Source organism: Nuphar pumila, chromosome 5, assembly GCF_984573655.1.
Source record: "Nuphar pumila chromosome 5, dmNupPumi1.hap1.1, whole genome shotgun sequence".
Classification (NCBI taxonomy): domain Eukaryota; kingdom Viridiplantae; phylum Streptophyta; class Magnoliopsida; order Nymphaeales; family Nymphaeaceae; genus Nuphar; species Nuphar pumila.
The window spans coordinates 11,966,655-11,981,679 of NC_143253.1; the positions used below are offsets into that span (position 1 = coordinate 11,966,655).

General features: G+C 37.9%; 1 protein-coding gene across 1 annotated transcript; it reads right to left on the reverse strand.

Moving 5' to 3' along the window:
* Positions 1–12,267: 12,267 nt before the first annotated feature.
* Positions 12,268–14,031, reverse strand: LOC149836799 (uncharacterized). The gene is made up of 4 exons (XM_090007913.1): positions 13,678–14,031; positions 13,447–13,593; positions 12,602–12,841; positions 12,268–12,501 (listed from the first exon to the last, which is right to left on the reverse strand). The coding sequence occupies exons 1-4, from the start codon at positions 14,029–14,031 to the stop codon at positions 12,268–12,270; spliced, it is 975 nt and encodes a 324-aa protein (XP_089864039.1).
* Positions 14,032–15,025: the final 994 nt, after the last annotated feature.

Sequence of the window (15,025 nt, forward strand, 5' to 3'; positions counted from 1 at the left end):
AGGAAAAAAAGAAAAGGAAAAAGCAAAGATTACACTTTTGGTTTTTACACTTTCGTGGTTATGAGTCTTATGACTGCCATGCTTTACACACAAAGAAGCAGGATTTGATATATTACATCTGCCAAAAAGAGGAGCCTAGAGCCGATATTCTGGTTTTCTGACCATGTTTCTATGTGTGGGGGTTAGCCTTTCAAATGTACAGAGCCCTTTGATTCAAATCAAGTCAGAGATTGTTCCCTGCATTATGGATTCTTTTTGGCATTCACGTATAATGCATCTTTAGCAACTGTGCTGTCGTCCAACTTGATGGTCTATATTTATGTATTTTCTAATTGTTTTTTTGTTTAATATTGGTATCGATGAATAAAGCTTCAAGTATTATCTTATATATATATATATATATATATATATATGAGAGAGAGAGAGAGAACTGAACATATTAGGTCTCATTTCTCATTTTGCCCCGTTCTATCTCATAGTTTTGAAGTGTTTTATGATAGATCTGAACAGTTAGATGTGTTTAGAATGCTTGATTTAGTGAAAATCAACTCTTGGATCATGTTTTTTGACCAAAAAAATTATTTTTATGAGCTGGGAAAAACTGATGCCTTCATGGCCATTGATTTTGTACCACCATAAGAACCTGGATACTATTCCAATGATCCAAAAGCTGGTTCCCACTAAACAAAACCTATAGATCACATTTATGGTGTTAGATGTAAGAAAAAATGCCAAAAACTATGATTTTTGAGGGGGCAAAACGAGGTAGGCATAAGGAGCGCATTACTCTCTATATATACATATATAATGAAAACTGGGCACAACGCAAAATGAAACATGCTATTTGATTTTTAGTGGTTTTTTGAAATTTTGATTGTATATATGTGATCTATATGTTTGTTTTTATAGGAATCACACCAAAACAAAGCAGTGGATTAGCGACGATCCCATTCCGTCGCTAATCCATCGCTAACCGGCTTAGCGACGACGAGGCGACGGAAAGCTTATGTCGCGAATTTTTCGACGCTAACTGGCGACAGAATAAATCCGTCGCCAGTTTCGTCGCTAATTGAGACGAAATAACGAACGACGTATTCCGTCGCAAATCCGTAGGTACTAAACGACGACTTCGGTTGGCGACGGATTTACATCCGTCGCTAAGCCGTCGCTAGATTTATATGTATAGCGACGGAAAAATCCGTCGCTAATCCGTCACAAACACGAAAAAAAATAAAAAAAATTATATGGAAATTAAATATCGAGAACGGTACAATTTATATTTCCTGTAAATAAAAAACAAAGTACACATAAAATTTCATATAAAAGGAATCTACAACAATTAATCGTTCAACCTTAAAATTAACAAGTTTAATTATTTACAATTCAACAATTACAATTTCAAAAAAAAAATAGAACTTCTTCAACACAGTTCTCTAATCATCGCCAAGATTTTGTGCGTCTTCTTGTTCATTGCCTTGATCTGTTCCTTCAGCTCCGCTACGCTGATTATTGCTAGCAGCCTACAAAAGAAAAGAACAATAAGTATTGATAAACAAAATATAATGAAATGAATTATACACTATATGTGATTCTATCATGTGCTCATATGTGTTCTAAGGCAGTAAAAAAACTTTATATGCGATTCTATCATGCTCATATGTGCTCTAAGGCAGGCAAAAAACTCTATATGTGATTCTATCATGAATGATATGTGTTTTAAGGCAGTAAAAAAACTTTATATGCGATTATATCATGCTCATATGTGTTCTAAGGCAACTAGAAAAACTCTATATGTGATTCTACCATGCTCATATGTGCTCTAAGGCAGGAAAAAAGCTATATATGTGATTCAATCATGCTCATATGTGTGCTAAGGCAGTCAAAAAATTGAATATGTGATTATAGCATGCTCATATGTGTTCTAAGGCAGACAGAAAAACTCTATATGTGATTCTATCATGCTCATATGTGCTCTAAGACAGGTAAAGCAAAAAACTTTATATGTGATTCTATCATGAATGATATGTGTTCTAACACATTTAAAAAACTCTATATGTGATTCTACCATGCTCATATGTGCTCTAAGGCAGTTAAAAAGCTTTATATGTGATTTTAGCATGCTCATATGTGTTCTAAGGCAGTCAAAAAAACTGAATATACTAAGGCAATCAAAGTTACATGAAATCTAACGACATGCAATATATTGCATGAAACTTTCATACCTGAGAGGGACCTGCAATCGAAGTTCCCTTGTTCAGCAAAAAACTGTTGTACTCAGCTCGGAGAACATCGACGACGGTTTCATGGAAGTAGTCACGCAATGTGTCCTTAACGATCTGACGTACATCTTCACCGGAAAGAATAGGCTGCTGCTTGGAGCTTATGTCGGCGGAAGAAGTCTATGAGTCGTAACTGAAAGAAGCAATAACATGTGAAGTGTTCATATTACTCCCAAACCCGAACACACGACCCTTTTTGGGTTCACCTGCTGCAGTCACCCATGCTGCAAAATCAAATGATGGATGCTGAGTAGCGTCATCGCCATATCGCTCTACCATCTGTTGCTCATATGCTTCCTACAAAATAATGTTTAAAGTATGCATTAATAATTAATGATAACATTATGATAACTTGCATATTGCAATGATTATTAATAGAATAAATACATACCGTTGTCGTTCTCGCTTTCTCTAATACGAAGTCTCCTGTGGTCTTTCGCTTATGTGTTTCAACAAACACATCCTTATATGATACAATGTCTCATTTTTCTGCTTCCTGCGAAGTTAAATGATAAAAGATTTAGTTAACAAGTTTACAAAAATACTTATAAAATTAATATTATATATTGATGAGTTACCATTTTCTTCAGGTGGCTCCCAAATGTCTTAGATCCACCTGTGTGTAGATGGGCTTCGGGCATTTTCGCTCGATTTTGTGCAGCCCTCGCAGAGCGATTTCGAAATGCATCATCCGCCCACTTATCGCACATTCCATCCCAATAATCTCTCCTGATAGTAATAGGGCCATGACCCTTCCACTGTAGTGGATCATCTTTTTCGTCAGTTGCTTTTTTTGCTGCAGTCTTCATATTGTGCAGCATGTCTGCAAATCGATTGACAGTCACCTTCTGCCACACCTTCCTTGCATCATTTTTCTCTACCGTAGTTGCGAAGCGATTCGTTCGGCCTACAAATATTTTCAGAAAGTTTTAAATAGGAAACACATTAACTATGAGATACAACTGTATACCATGAATGAGGATCACAATCTATCTATCACCTCTTTTGGATACTCTTTCCATTGAGCGACTCGTCTTGGTAGATGTTGAAGAAGTGAATTCCTAATCTCGCGTACTACTTCTTGTGGCTCAAATCTCGTGATGCACATGAATTTGTATATAGTAAATATCAATATAAAATATTTATAAGATATGCAATAATTGAAAACGAAATACTTACGGTCGATTATCGATATACACTATTTGAATGAGTCTTCTTATGCCAGACTGAGAAGACCCTGCTTCCTGTGTTGGCTCCTGACTTGTGTGATCAACTGGTATAGGTGGGTCGTGTACAGACGAAACATTATCTGTAAAAAAACACATTAAAAATTCTCAGAATGCGCATTTCAACTAATCAAGCATCCAATTACTTAAATGACATACCTATCACAGGAGCTCGTGAAGATAAAGGCTGGGCCTAGCTACTACTGGATGGGCGACCACTGTAACCTCCACAAGCCATATTCTAACAAATAACATATGTCATACAATACATTCAAATAATTCGCATCAAGTATTACAATACATTCAAATCATTCGCATCAAGTATTACAATAATTCAAGTCATTCACATCAAGTACTGCAATGCATTAAAATCATTCATCAATGCATTCAAATCATTCACATCAAGTATTACATCAAGTATTGCAATAGAACTCATTCATTCGCATCAAGTATTACAATACATTCAAATAATTCAAATCATTCACATCAAGTATTGCAATGCATTCAAATTATTCATATCAGGTACTGCAATGCATTCAAATAATTTACATCAAGCATTGTAATAGAACTCATTCATTCGCATCAAGTATTACAATGCATTCAAATAATTCTAATAATTTACATCAAGTATTACAATACATTCAAATAATTCACATAAATTATTGCAATAAAACTCATTCATTTGCATCAAGTATTACAATACATTCAAATAATTCAAATCATTCACATCAAGTATTGCAATGCATTCAAATAGAGGTTTGTATTACAAGATTTTGCTCACTAGCTTGAGAATTCTTTCTCATCACTTGTTTGACTTTCATATTCTTCTTCTTGTTCTTATTCTTCTTTTTCATTGTTTACCCATCCACTTGGTATATCATTTGGATCACAGTCTTCTATTAATGTTTCATTGGCCAATGAAGATATAACATGCATATCATGCGCAACATCGTGACCATAAGCGAAGTCATAGATATCATCTGATTGATAGTAATCACTGTCTTCAGCTAACTTGTCTTCCTGTAACTGATCATACTCAGGGTATAGTTTGGACTTCACCTTGCAAACTGCCCACTATTCATTTCTATCTGACTTTTTATACTCGGATATGAAGTATAATAAACTTGTTGAGCTTGCGAGGCTAATATGAATGGTTCATATGTTCCAAACCTTGATTTGTGATTCACCTCCACAATGCCTGAGGTTTTGTCGAGTCTTGTTGCAGTTGGATCAAACCAATGACACTTGAATAAAGTTACCCTGTTATTTATGCCTAAGTAAGTCAACTCCATTATTTCCTCTATGACACCGTAGTAATCATGTTCATTTTCACCGTAGCTGCTACCCTTTACACACGCCACTATTCATCGTTGATTTGTTTATATCGTAATCTTTTATATGTAATCGATAACCATTTACGATGTACCCGTTGTAGCATTGCACAACTTTGGTCAGACCATTTTTTAAATCATATATTCTTTGATCTTTAACATCAACATGGCGGACCTACGCACAGACATAAACAATGATTGTGATCACGACCAATTAAGTAACTTAGTGTTGTTTACAAGTACAAAATTTATGTTAGCTTCTTTACCAACTGTTTCAACCACTTCACAAACTTAGTTTCACGTTCTTTTTGTACTTCTGCATCAGTGAGATGTGAAACTTTTCTTTGCAACTCCAGATCAAATCGTCTGCAAACTATAAATACTTATATTACCAAGCCATGTATCCACGTATAGATCATAAAAGGATTTATAATTGTGTTGCGTCTATATATACTTACTCGATGTATGAGTCGATCGCTGAGCAATTAAAAAGAATATAGATGTGTGTTGCGTCTTGCTCTCGATCTGTCAAGAGCCTTGATCAAAAACTACCAAATGCATGTCCAAGTGGTTGAAATATCGACAGCTTGTCAACTACAGTTACTTGTTCTCCATCATCGTTACAGGGCGGACATGTGTAACGTGTTGGAATGTGAGGTTCGAAGTACATAGATGAGAAATTTGAAATCTCTTCTAAAGTGTACGCCTCACAAATAGAGCCTTCTACTCTTGCTTTATTACGAACCTTTTTTTTTGAGGTCGAACATGCATCTGACAAAAATATATATTTTAAATTTTAAATATCTGTCATTAAAGAGACAAATATAAAAAAATATATACCTTTCAAATGGGTACATCCATCGATATTGTACAGGGCCACCAACCCTTAGTTCATATGGCAAATGTATGATCAAATGTTTCATAACATCAAAAAATGCTGGCGAAAATATCTTTTCTAGCAGACAAACAGTGGTGATGACAGAGTCCTCGAGATTCTTTACATCAGATACTACGACTTTCGATGCACACATTGTTCTAGAAAATCCACTCAACACAGACAATACCTCCCATATAGGTTTGTCTAATATATTATGAAATGCTAGGGGTATCAATCGTTGCATAAAGATATGACAATCATGGCTCTTCAACACATATAACTGTCCATCGTCAATCTTCACAGCCCGAGCAATGTTAGAGACATATCCATGTGGAAATCTCAATTGTCTCAACCATTGATATACATGTTTTATTTGATCAGGTTCAAGCACATACTTTGCCTTTGGTTTCAGTACTTTGTCATTATACTCTTTGAGTTTCAGTTCTGGTCTTTTACATATTACTTTTAAATCCATACGGGCCTTCGGATTATCCTTCGTTTTTCCTTTAACATTCATTATTGTATTGAACACATTATCAAACACATTTTTCTCCACATGCATCATATCCAAATTATGTCGTGTCAATAGGGTTGGCCAATACGGTAGTTCCCAAAAAATAGATTTCTTCGTTCAATTGTGATCCTTCCCAAATCCACGGAAGGGTGTAGGATTGCGGGCATCTGTTAATACATCTAGAAAGTATCACAATCTTCTTAGAATCTCTATGCCAGATAATCTTGTGGATGGACCTTCCAGTTCAGTTGTGCTTGCTTTAAACGCATTCTTTTGTCGTCAGAACGGATGGTCGCTGGGTAGAAATCGACGATGACACTCAAACCAGCAAGGCTTCCTTTCATGCGTCAATCTAAAAGTTTTGGAATCCTCTATGCAGTACAAACAAGCCAACCTCCCATGTGTGCTCCAACCAGATAGCATACCATATGAAGGGAAGTCACTGATTGTTCATAGAACAACGACCTTCATGTTGAAATTTTGTTTTTTGTGGGCATCATACGTGGTAACACCGTCATCCCACAATACTTTTAGTTCATCAATCAATGGCCTTAAATATACATCAAGATTTTGACCAGGTGAGGTCGAACCAGGAATCAACAGAGACAAGAAAAGATTTGGATGTTTCATACACAAGCTTGGTGGAAGGTTGTATGGAGTTACAAATACTGGCCAACATGAGTATTGAGTTGATCTACCCCCAAATGGATTAAATCCATCTGTACATAGACCGAGTCTAACATTTCACACTTCCATTGTGAAGTTCTGATGAGTACGATCAAAGTGCTTCCAAGCTTCAGACAGGATGCATGATCTTGTTTTCATCGTGTCGAACTTTATTTGTATGTCATCTCATGTGTTTAGCTGTCCTTGAAGACATATACAATCGCTGCAATCTAGGAGTGATAGGAAAGTAGCAGAGCGACTTGTATGAAACTTCATTTGATCTCGTGCTACCATTGCCTCTTGTCTTTGGCTTGAACCGAGGATGCCCACATGACGGGCATGATATGTTGTTTTCCTGTTCTTTGAAATATAACATGCAGTGATTTGGACATGCATCAATCTTTTTGTACCCCATACCTAGAGCGTTGACCATAACTTTCGCACGATAGAAATTTTGTGGCAATTTCTCATCTTTGGGCAACATACTCTTCATAATCATGCACAAACGGTCAAAACATGATTGACTCAAATTATACTCGGACTTCAAATTCATTAGTTGAATAACTGCAAACAAGATAGTGTGACTCTCGCAACCGTTCCAAAGTGGCTCATCAGCATCTTTAAGTAAATCATAAAATCTACTAGCTGCATCGTTTGATGATTCTTCATCTACGGCAGCTCTTACATCACTAGAACTCATTGCAGAACCCAGTTTTGTTCCTGCGACATCAAATATCAAATTCATATATGGATTATCGTGCACCACATTCACCCGTGCATCAAAATTGTTTCTAAATTCTTCTCCATGAAATGTCCAGTTCTGATAATCACTCACAAAACCCTTCTTGTATAGGTGATGTCTAACACCATGAGGTTCTACAAATCGATTATTCTTACAAATCTTGCAGGGACACCTAATCCGACCTGTAGGATCCACTGTACTGACACTTGCCGTTGCAAATTCAATAAAACTTTTAACACCATCTATATATTCATGCGATAACTCATTGTCTACTATCCTACGGTACATTCATTCACGGTTTGCAGTCATTTTCTTATGATGTTATGAATAATAACCTAACGAATTAAAAGAGAACCATCAGAATGCTATGATGAAGAAAATATCAAATTTATCATGCAATATATGATGTCATACAATAACAAGAATTTTGATGCATGCATTGATAACTTAATATTTTCATGTGCAAACTATTAATGACACGATACCATTATTTGAAGCATGCTTTCATTATACAATTTCACATGGAAGCCATGATCAAATTGAAAGTAACTACATGCAAGCATGAATATAATTACATCAAACATTGCAATACATCGTAATCATTCATATCAAACAAATGACAAAAATGTACCTACAACAAATACACTTCAATATTTCACTAACTATTACCATGCCTAGCATGAACTCCGTACTCAAAAAATAAGAACACTTCCATATTCAAACACTAAAATCATGCTCAGCATGATCTCCGAAGTCCAACAAAGCAACCCTAAATATCAACAACTAAGTGAGTGTGTGAATAATAAAGTGTTACATTTAATAAATTAAATAACATGTGATACACTTGCATCACTTACTCACCACGGGTATTTACCCGATTTGCATTGCTTTTGTCACTTACTTACCACAGGTGGCTGAGCACAAGCTGGTTCCGTTGAAAAATCTGCACAAAAAAATATTGTTTTAAAATGAAGTCACCACAAAAAAAAATGAGGCTGTTCCGGCAGGGGGTCAACCCCCTGCTGGAAAGGCAAGGGGTTAACCCCCTGCTATTCCGGCAGGGGGTTAACCTTCTGCCTGTTCCGGCAAGGGGTCAAGCCCCTGCCGAAAAGGCAGGGGGTCGACCCCCTGCCGGAAACGCTGGGGGTCGACCCCCTGCCGGAACAACAAGGGGTCGACCCCCTGCCGGAACAGCAGGGGGTCGACCCCTTACCGAAAAACGCACGGGCGGGGGGGAGACCCCCTCTTTTACCTGTCTCCGAGCGGCGGTGAACGACGGGGCCTGCGGACGGTGGGACCGACGAACGATGGGAGCGGGAGCATCGAATGAAGAAAAGGAAAAGCTGTCTGGGATTAGGGTTATGCGAACTTGTTGAAAATCAATTCAATAGCAAAAATCTAAGTTTCAGATCTGACAATGGAATTGATTTTTTTTTTCAAATGACATGCAAAAGTTTTTAAAGGAAAAGGGGGTTGAACACTAACATAGTTGCGTTGCAACCCCCAACAAAATAGAGTGGTCGAACACAAGCATAGAGATTTACTCAATGTTGCGAGAGCCTTGAGATTTCAAGCCTCTTTACTCATTAAGTTTTAGGGAGAATGCATTTTAATAGCTGCATATATCATTAATTGCATTTTTTTCAAACCTTTAATGGGCAAAACACCCTACGAGTTACTTCATTTGAAAAGCCCTGTTTATGATCATTTTCGTATTTTTGGATGTTTGTGCTATGCTCACAACATACATCACTCTCATAAATTTGATAATCGAGCATGAAAAAGAGTTTTTGTAGGCTATCCATATGGTCAAGTCAATTATTGTGTGTATGATTTTGAAACAAAAAAATCTTTGTTAGTTGGGATGTAAAGTTTTATGAAAATGTATTTTCTTTTCAAAATCATAACATTATAAATAAAGGGAAAGTGCTCGTCCTACCTATATTCATATTCGAGCCTCAACTATATGAGATTCAACAACCTAGTGATGTTCAGGACAATGAGATCCCTAATCATGACCACCATGATCCAAATCTTGAATTTCTCAATCATGGAACCCTTGAACTCACTCAATCTATATCCGAAGATTCAAAAGAATCCGTCAACCGCCACCGCATCTCAAAGACTATAGCTGTTACATGGTTGCTCTCATGCTTTAATCGACTGACACGAGAGTGAATGTTCACAACACGGATCATGAGTTATCCCGAGTCATAGGTTATGATTAATTTTCAAAAGGACATTATTTTTTCTTAAGTATCATTTCCCAACACCTAGAACCCAAAACCTTTTTTCATGCCATGAAGTTTCAATGTTGGCATGATGCTATGACTTCAGAGATTAGGGCATTGGAAGAGAACCATACTTGGTTGATTGTGGATCTACCTATGGACCAACACCCTGTTGGTTGCAAATAGGTGTACAAAATTAAGCATCACTCTAATGGATCCATTGAGAGATATAAAGCCCGTCTCATGGCCAAGGGCTATATTCAAATTAAAATGTTAGATTATAATGTGACATTTGCTCCCGTTGCTAAGTTGATAACGGTTCAATGCTTGATAGCTATTTCAACAATAAAGAATTGACATCTATATCAAATAGATGTCAATAATGCCTTTCTTTACGAGAACCTTGATGAAGAGGTGTATATGGACTTACCACCACGTAAAGTTTGCAAGTCATTATACAGACTCAAACAATTCTCTAGAAACTGGTTTGTCAAGCTATCGTACTATTTACTTTAAGAAGGATTCTCATAATCTAAAAGTTGATTATTCATTTTTTTCAAAAGCTACTAATGCGGTACATATTTTTCTTCTAGTTTACATGGATGACATTATCATTGCAGGGGATGATGTTGCATACATCAAGCAACTTAAGTCTCACATCAATCAGTAATTCCGATTGAAAAACGTTGGACGACTCAAATATTTCATCGACATTGAAGTTGCATAATCCAAAAGTGATATTTTCTTATCCTAATAAAAATATGTTCTCGATATTCTACACGACATGGGTTATCTTGGGGTAAAGCCAAGCCAATTTTTCATGGAACCACATGTCAAATTCAATAATGAAAATGGAGAATTGTAGGAGGATCTAGGGCCGTATAGGCGCCTAGTGTGTCGACTGTTATATCTGACTATAACCGATCGGATATCGTATTTACGGTCAACATTCTAAGTCGGTTCAGTAGCAAGCCGCGATAACCTCGTATGGATGCTGCGATGCAGGTTCTTCGATATATTAAGAGTTCTCTAAGACGAGAAATTCTGATGTCATCCACCAACAAGATTTAAGTCTTTGGTTACTGTGATTCAGATTGAGCCTCTTGTCCAATGACTCGTAGATCTACATCTGGCTATTACATCATGATTGGGGACAACTCTGTTTCTTGAAATACTAAAAAACAATCTACGGTGTCACAATCATCGACCGAAATTGAATATCGATCAATGGCTTTAGCATGTCGTGAACTCACATGGATCAAATACATGCTATTATATTTCAGAATTAATCATTTTCAACCCATGATACTACATTATGACAACCAAGCAACGCTTCACATTGCCGCCAATTCAGTCTATCACAAGCGCACCAAACATATCAAAATTGATTGCCACCTTGTGCCAGAGAAAACTCAAAGCGACCTAATTTAAACATGATTCATTCCCATGCATTCCCAATTAGCAGATCTTTTTACTAAAGCGCTTGACATCGATAATTTCTATAGTCTCAAAACCAAGTTGAGCGTACTCAATCCTCATGCTCCAACTCGAGGGGGAGTAAAAGACTTACCGTGTACATTTACCATATATGATAATCAAGAAAATGAATTGATAATATGATCTTATTACTATCATCAAGAAAATGAATATCTATAATATATTCAATTACTATCATCAAAAAAATGATATTGATAATCAAGGAGATGATATTGATAATCAAGGAATGAGGAATGAGGTCGATAATCAAGGAGATGATATTGATAATCAAGGAATGAGGTCAACAATCAAGGACACAAGATCGGCATACGGTTACTGTAATCAAGGGTACAAGATCGGCTGGGCATACGGTTACTGTAATCAAGGACTAACATATTCATTTTAGGTTAAGATACATTGTAATCTATATCAAAAGATTAATGAGGCTCAGATTGCTTTGTGATGCAATAATCAACAAAACAAACCTTCGAATACAAATCGATCTATTTGAAACTGGCCAAACGTGCTTAAAAACACTGGGTTCACCTGAAATTTCTAGTTTCAGATCACTACCAAAGAGAAAAAAATTTACCATGAGATATATGCGGCATTGAATACTGCTTACAGCTCAAACGACTGTTTATCTTAAGTAAGTTGCAATAATACTGTCGTTCCAAGGTAAGTTGAGTGCTGTTTCTTATCGTGTTGTGAATTGTATCCAAGGAAAGATGATCAAATGCAAATGTGCAATCGACATTACTCACTTCTATTATATATGTATCGAATGCTACCCGCTACGGTAGAGTGTAGAGGCATTCAAAACCCATTTTTTTGAGTGCATAGTTCACAATCACTTAACTAAAAACTCCGATGCATCTACAGAAAAAACCTCTTATCTTTAGGCTTGACCGATCAACACACCCTTCTAAGAAGAAACGGATGCGACATCCTGGCTTAATTTCTTCTTCCTTTGGTCTTCGAGTATGAGTGGCATCCTTCCCTCCCTCTCCCTACATAGCCTTTCATGTGCCCCACCCCTTAGCTTTTCCAGCCTCGCCCCATCCACTTGTTGCATCTTGAACACTTTAGAGAGATTCACCAGCCCTCCAATGATGAACAACAAGCTCCCACTTAAACCTAGCCAAGCCCAAGTCCTTCCCTGTTCGATACCAATTATGAAGACCAAAGAGAAACATAAACAGACTGCTCTTTTTCACTGATCACAAAGAATTAGAGCAAGGGGCATGAGATGATATTACCAATAAGTTCACACCATGAGCCCAATGGGTGGGAGCCTGCCTGTTGAGGATTCCACCCACAAAGAACAACAAACTCCCCATAATAAAAGGAAGGTAGACACCCTTTTGGAGAACCTGGAGATGGCCAACGGCCCTCTCATACACTTGGCATGCGTTGTGGATTGAACCCACGAGCCAAAGAGCAGGGCCTGCTATTAGCAGATTCAAGGCGTGTTTTTCCAACTTATAATTTTTCTCAATCTGCACTTCAAAAAACAAGGGGTTAAAAGAAGAGAAAATCATCATTCAAAAAAGAAAAAACAAGAGAAAAATAGAAAAGGAGAGTAGGCTGGATTCTTTGGCTGACTTGCTTTTTTTATTTGCTTCAACAACATTAATAAAAAAGTGGCATCTCAGCTTCAACATCATGCTTTATAGTTGTATTATAACATTTTTTACACCCAAAACAATCCCTGCATGCCTTTACAAGTAGCACCCTTTCTTGATGATTCCCACTTAGCTACCCGAGGTTTAAGCATTTTTTTTTCAAATCTAAGTCAGTTTTTTGGGGCATTTTAAAGCCGTACACAAATTCCAGATTGGTTTGGACTTTTGGAGTTTGGATATTCCAAAATCTTGAAACTAATGCAATAACTACTAATCGCGAAATTAAACATGCCTGTAACGGTGGAAGGTCCTAAGGGCCCGTTTGATTGCGCGGACAAGACTGTAAAATAGTCCTGTCTGGATATTGCTGGCTGGGCGCTGAAGCGTCCTGAACAAGTTGAGTTCTTATCTAGGTGTTTCGCTGCTTTTTTTCTTTTAGTTATATTTTTTTTGGTTTTTGTCTCAAGTGCTTTGAATACCACTGCTTCAGGGAGGGGTGGAACACTGCTAGACACGAGGCGCCATGTTTCAAGCACCCCATGCGTCCAATGTTTGCTTTGAGTGCATGAGGCGTGGATAGTAGCGATCCACAAACGCTGCTGTCCACACAATCTAACTCCCCGGCCCTAAAGTAACACGTATAATCCAAATACACAAAATGGTCATGAGAGAGAGAGACAGAGAATCATGCAATTACAATTAAGGCATACCAAGAGGAAAAGAATCGCCAGAAAAGTCAGGATGGAACCCATGCATTGCAGAAGCGGAGCCCCAACCTCCACAAGCCCGAACTGCAAATCCAGACACAACAACTGCAACCGGAAGTCCAAGCCGGCGAGGTGAGCGAGGAGGTCGTGCACGTTCACTGCAGCGATGAGGGTCAAGGCGATGAGGATAACATAGAAGCCAGCCACACCGCCCCCGGAGATCAGCCTAGCGAAGAAGCCGGCGAGCAGGAGGAGCCCAGAGAACACGTACAACCCCACGTTGATGTACTCCCATCTGTTCCTGATGCGAGGAGGACCGTACAATCTGCACTCCCTCACCGACGCTAGCTTCACCATTGCTTTGCTGCAGCATAAAATTTTCTTCTTGGGTTGGTTTAGTGTTTCATGCAGTGGTCGTTGTGAAGGCTTCTGTCTTTTTGCATTTTACGTGTCAGTATGCATGAAGAGTGGTGTCAAATGCAGAGGCTGCCAAGGACACGTTACAACTATTTCAAATAGGAAGAGTATGAAAATCGGCGTGAGCAAAAGATCGGCTCATATTAAATTCCTCGTGGGCACTATTCTCACAGTTCCCATGTGAGATGTGAGGTAAGGGTTCAATATGACCTGATCCTCGGTGCTATAGACAGATCTGTCTTAGATCGTCCTGTATAAGGCGTTTGATTGTGCGGACAAATTCTGTAGAACAGGTTTTGTTTGGATACTGCTGGCCTGGTGCAGAGTTGTTACAGACAAGTCTAGTTTTTGTCCAAGTGTTTTTTTTTAGTTTGTCTCAGGTGTTTCGAACACCACTGTACCAGAAGGAAGGGTGCCGCTGAACGCGTTCGCCGTTTTGTGTCTGGCGCATGGGGGGCGGACAAACGCCCCCTACGGCCCTAATAGAGACATCACAAGGACCAAATTTACTAAGCTCAGTCGTTTTAAATTTAAGATCTATTTTTTTGTTTTACCAGAGATTCTACATCTTGTTTAACTGATTTGATGTTTCAGTGTCTCACCCTTTTTTTTTCGCGTCCAAACATAAATGTTTTGCTGATATTTCTAAGCTACATTTGAATGGTGCTAAGAGTTAGGTATTGGTTATGAATGATCTCGATGGGGAGACACAAAGGATGACATTTTTCATTTTTTTTGTTGCGAGACAGGTTCACTACCCATGAAGTACCTTAGATTACCTTTGTATTTGGGTATTTCAAGAGATCTTAGTTGGAGTCATTTAGAAGATAGGGTCACCAATAAGGTTCAGAATTATGCTAACTGCCTCTTATCTAGAGTGGTCATATTAATTTGGTATTCATTTTTTTGTTGCGAGACAGGTTCACTCCCATGA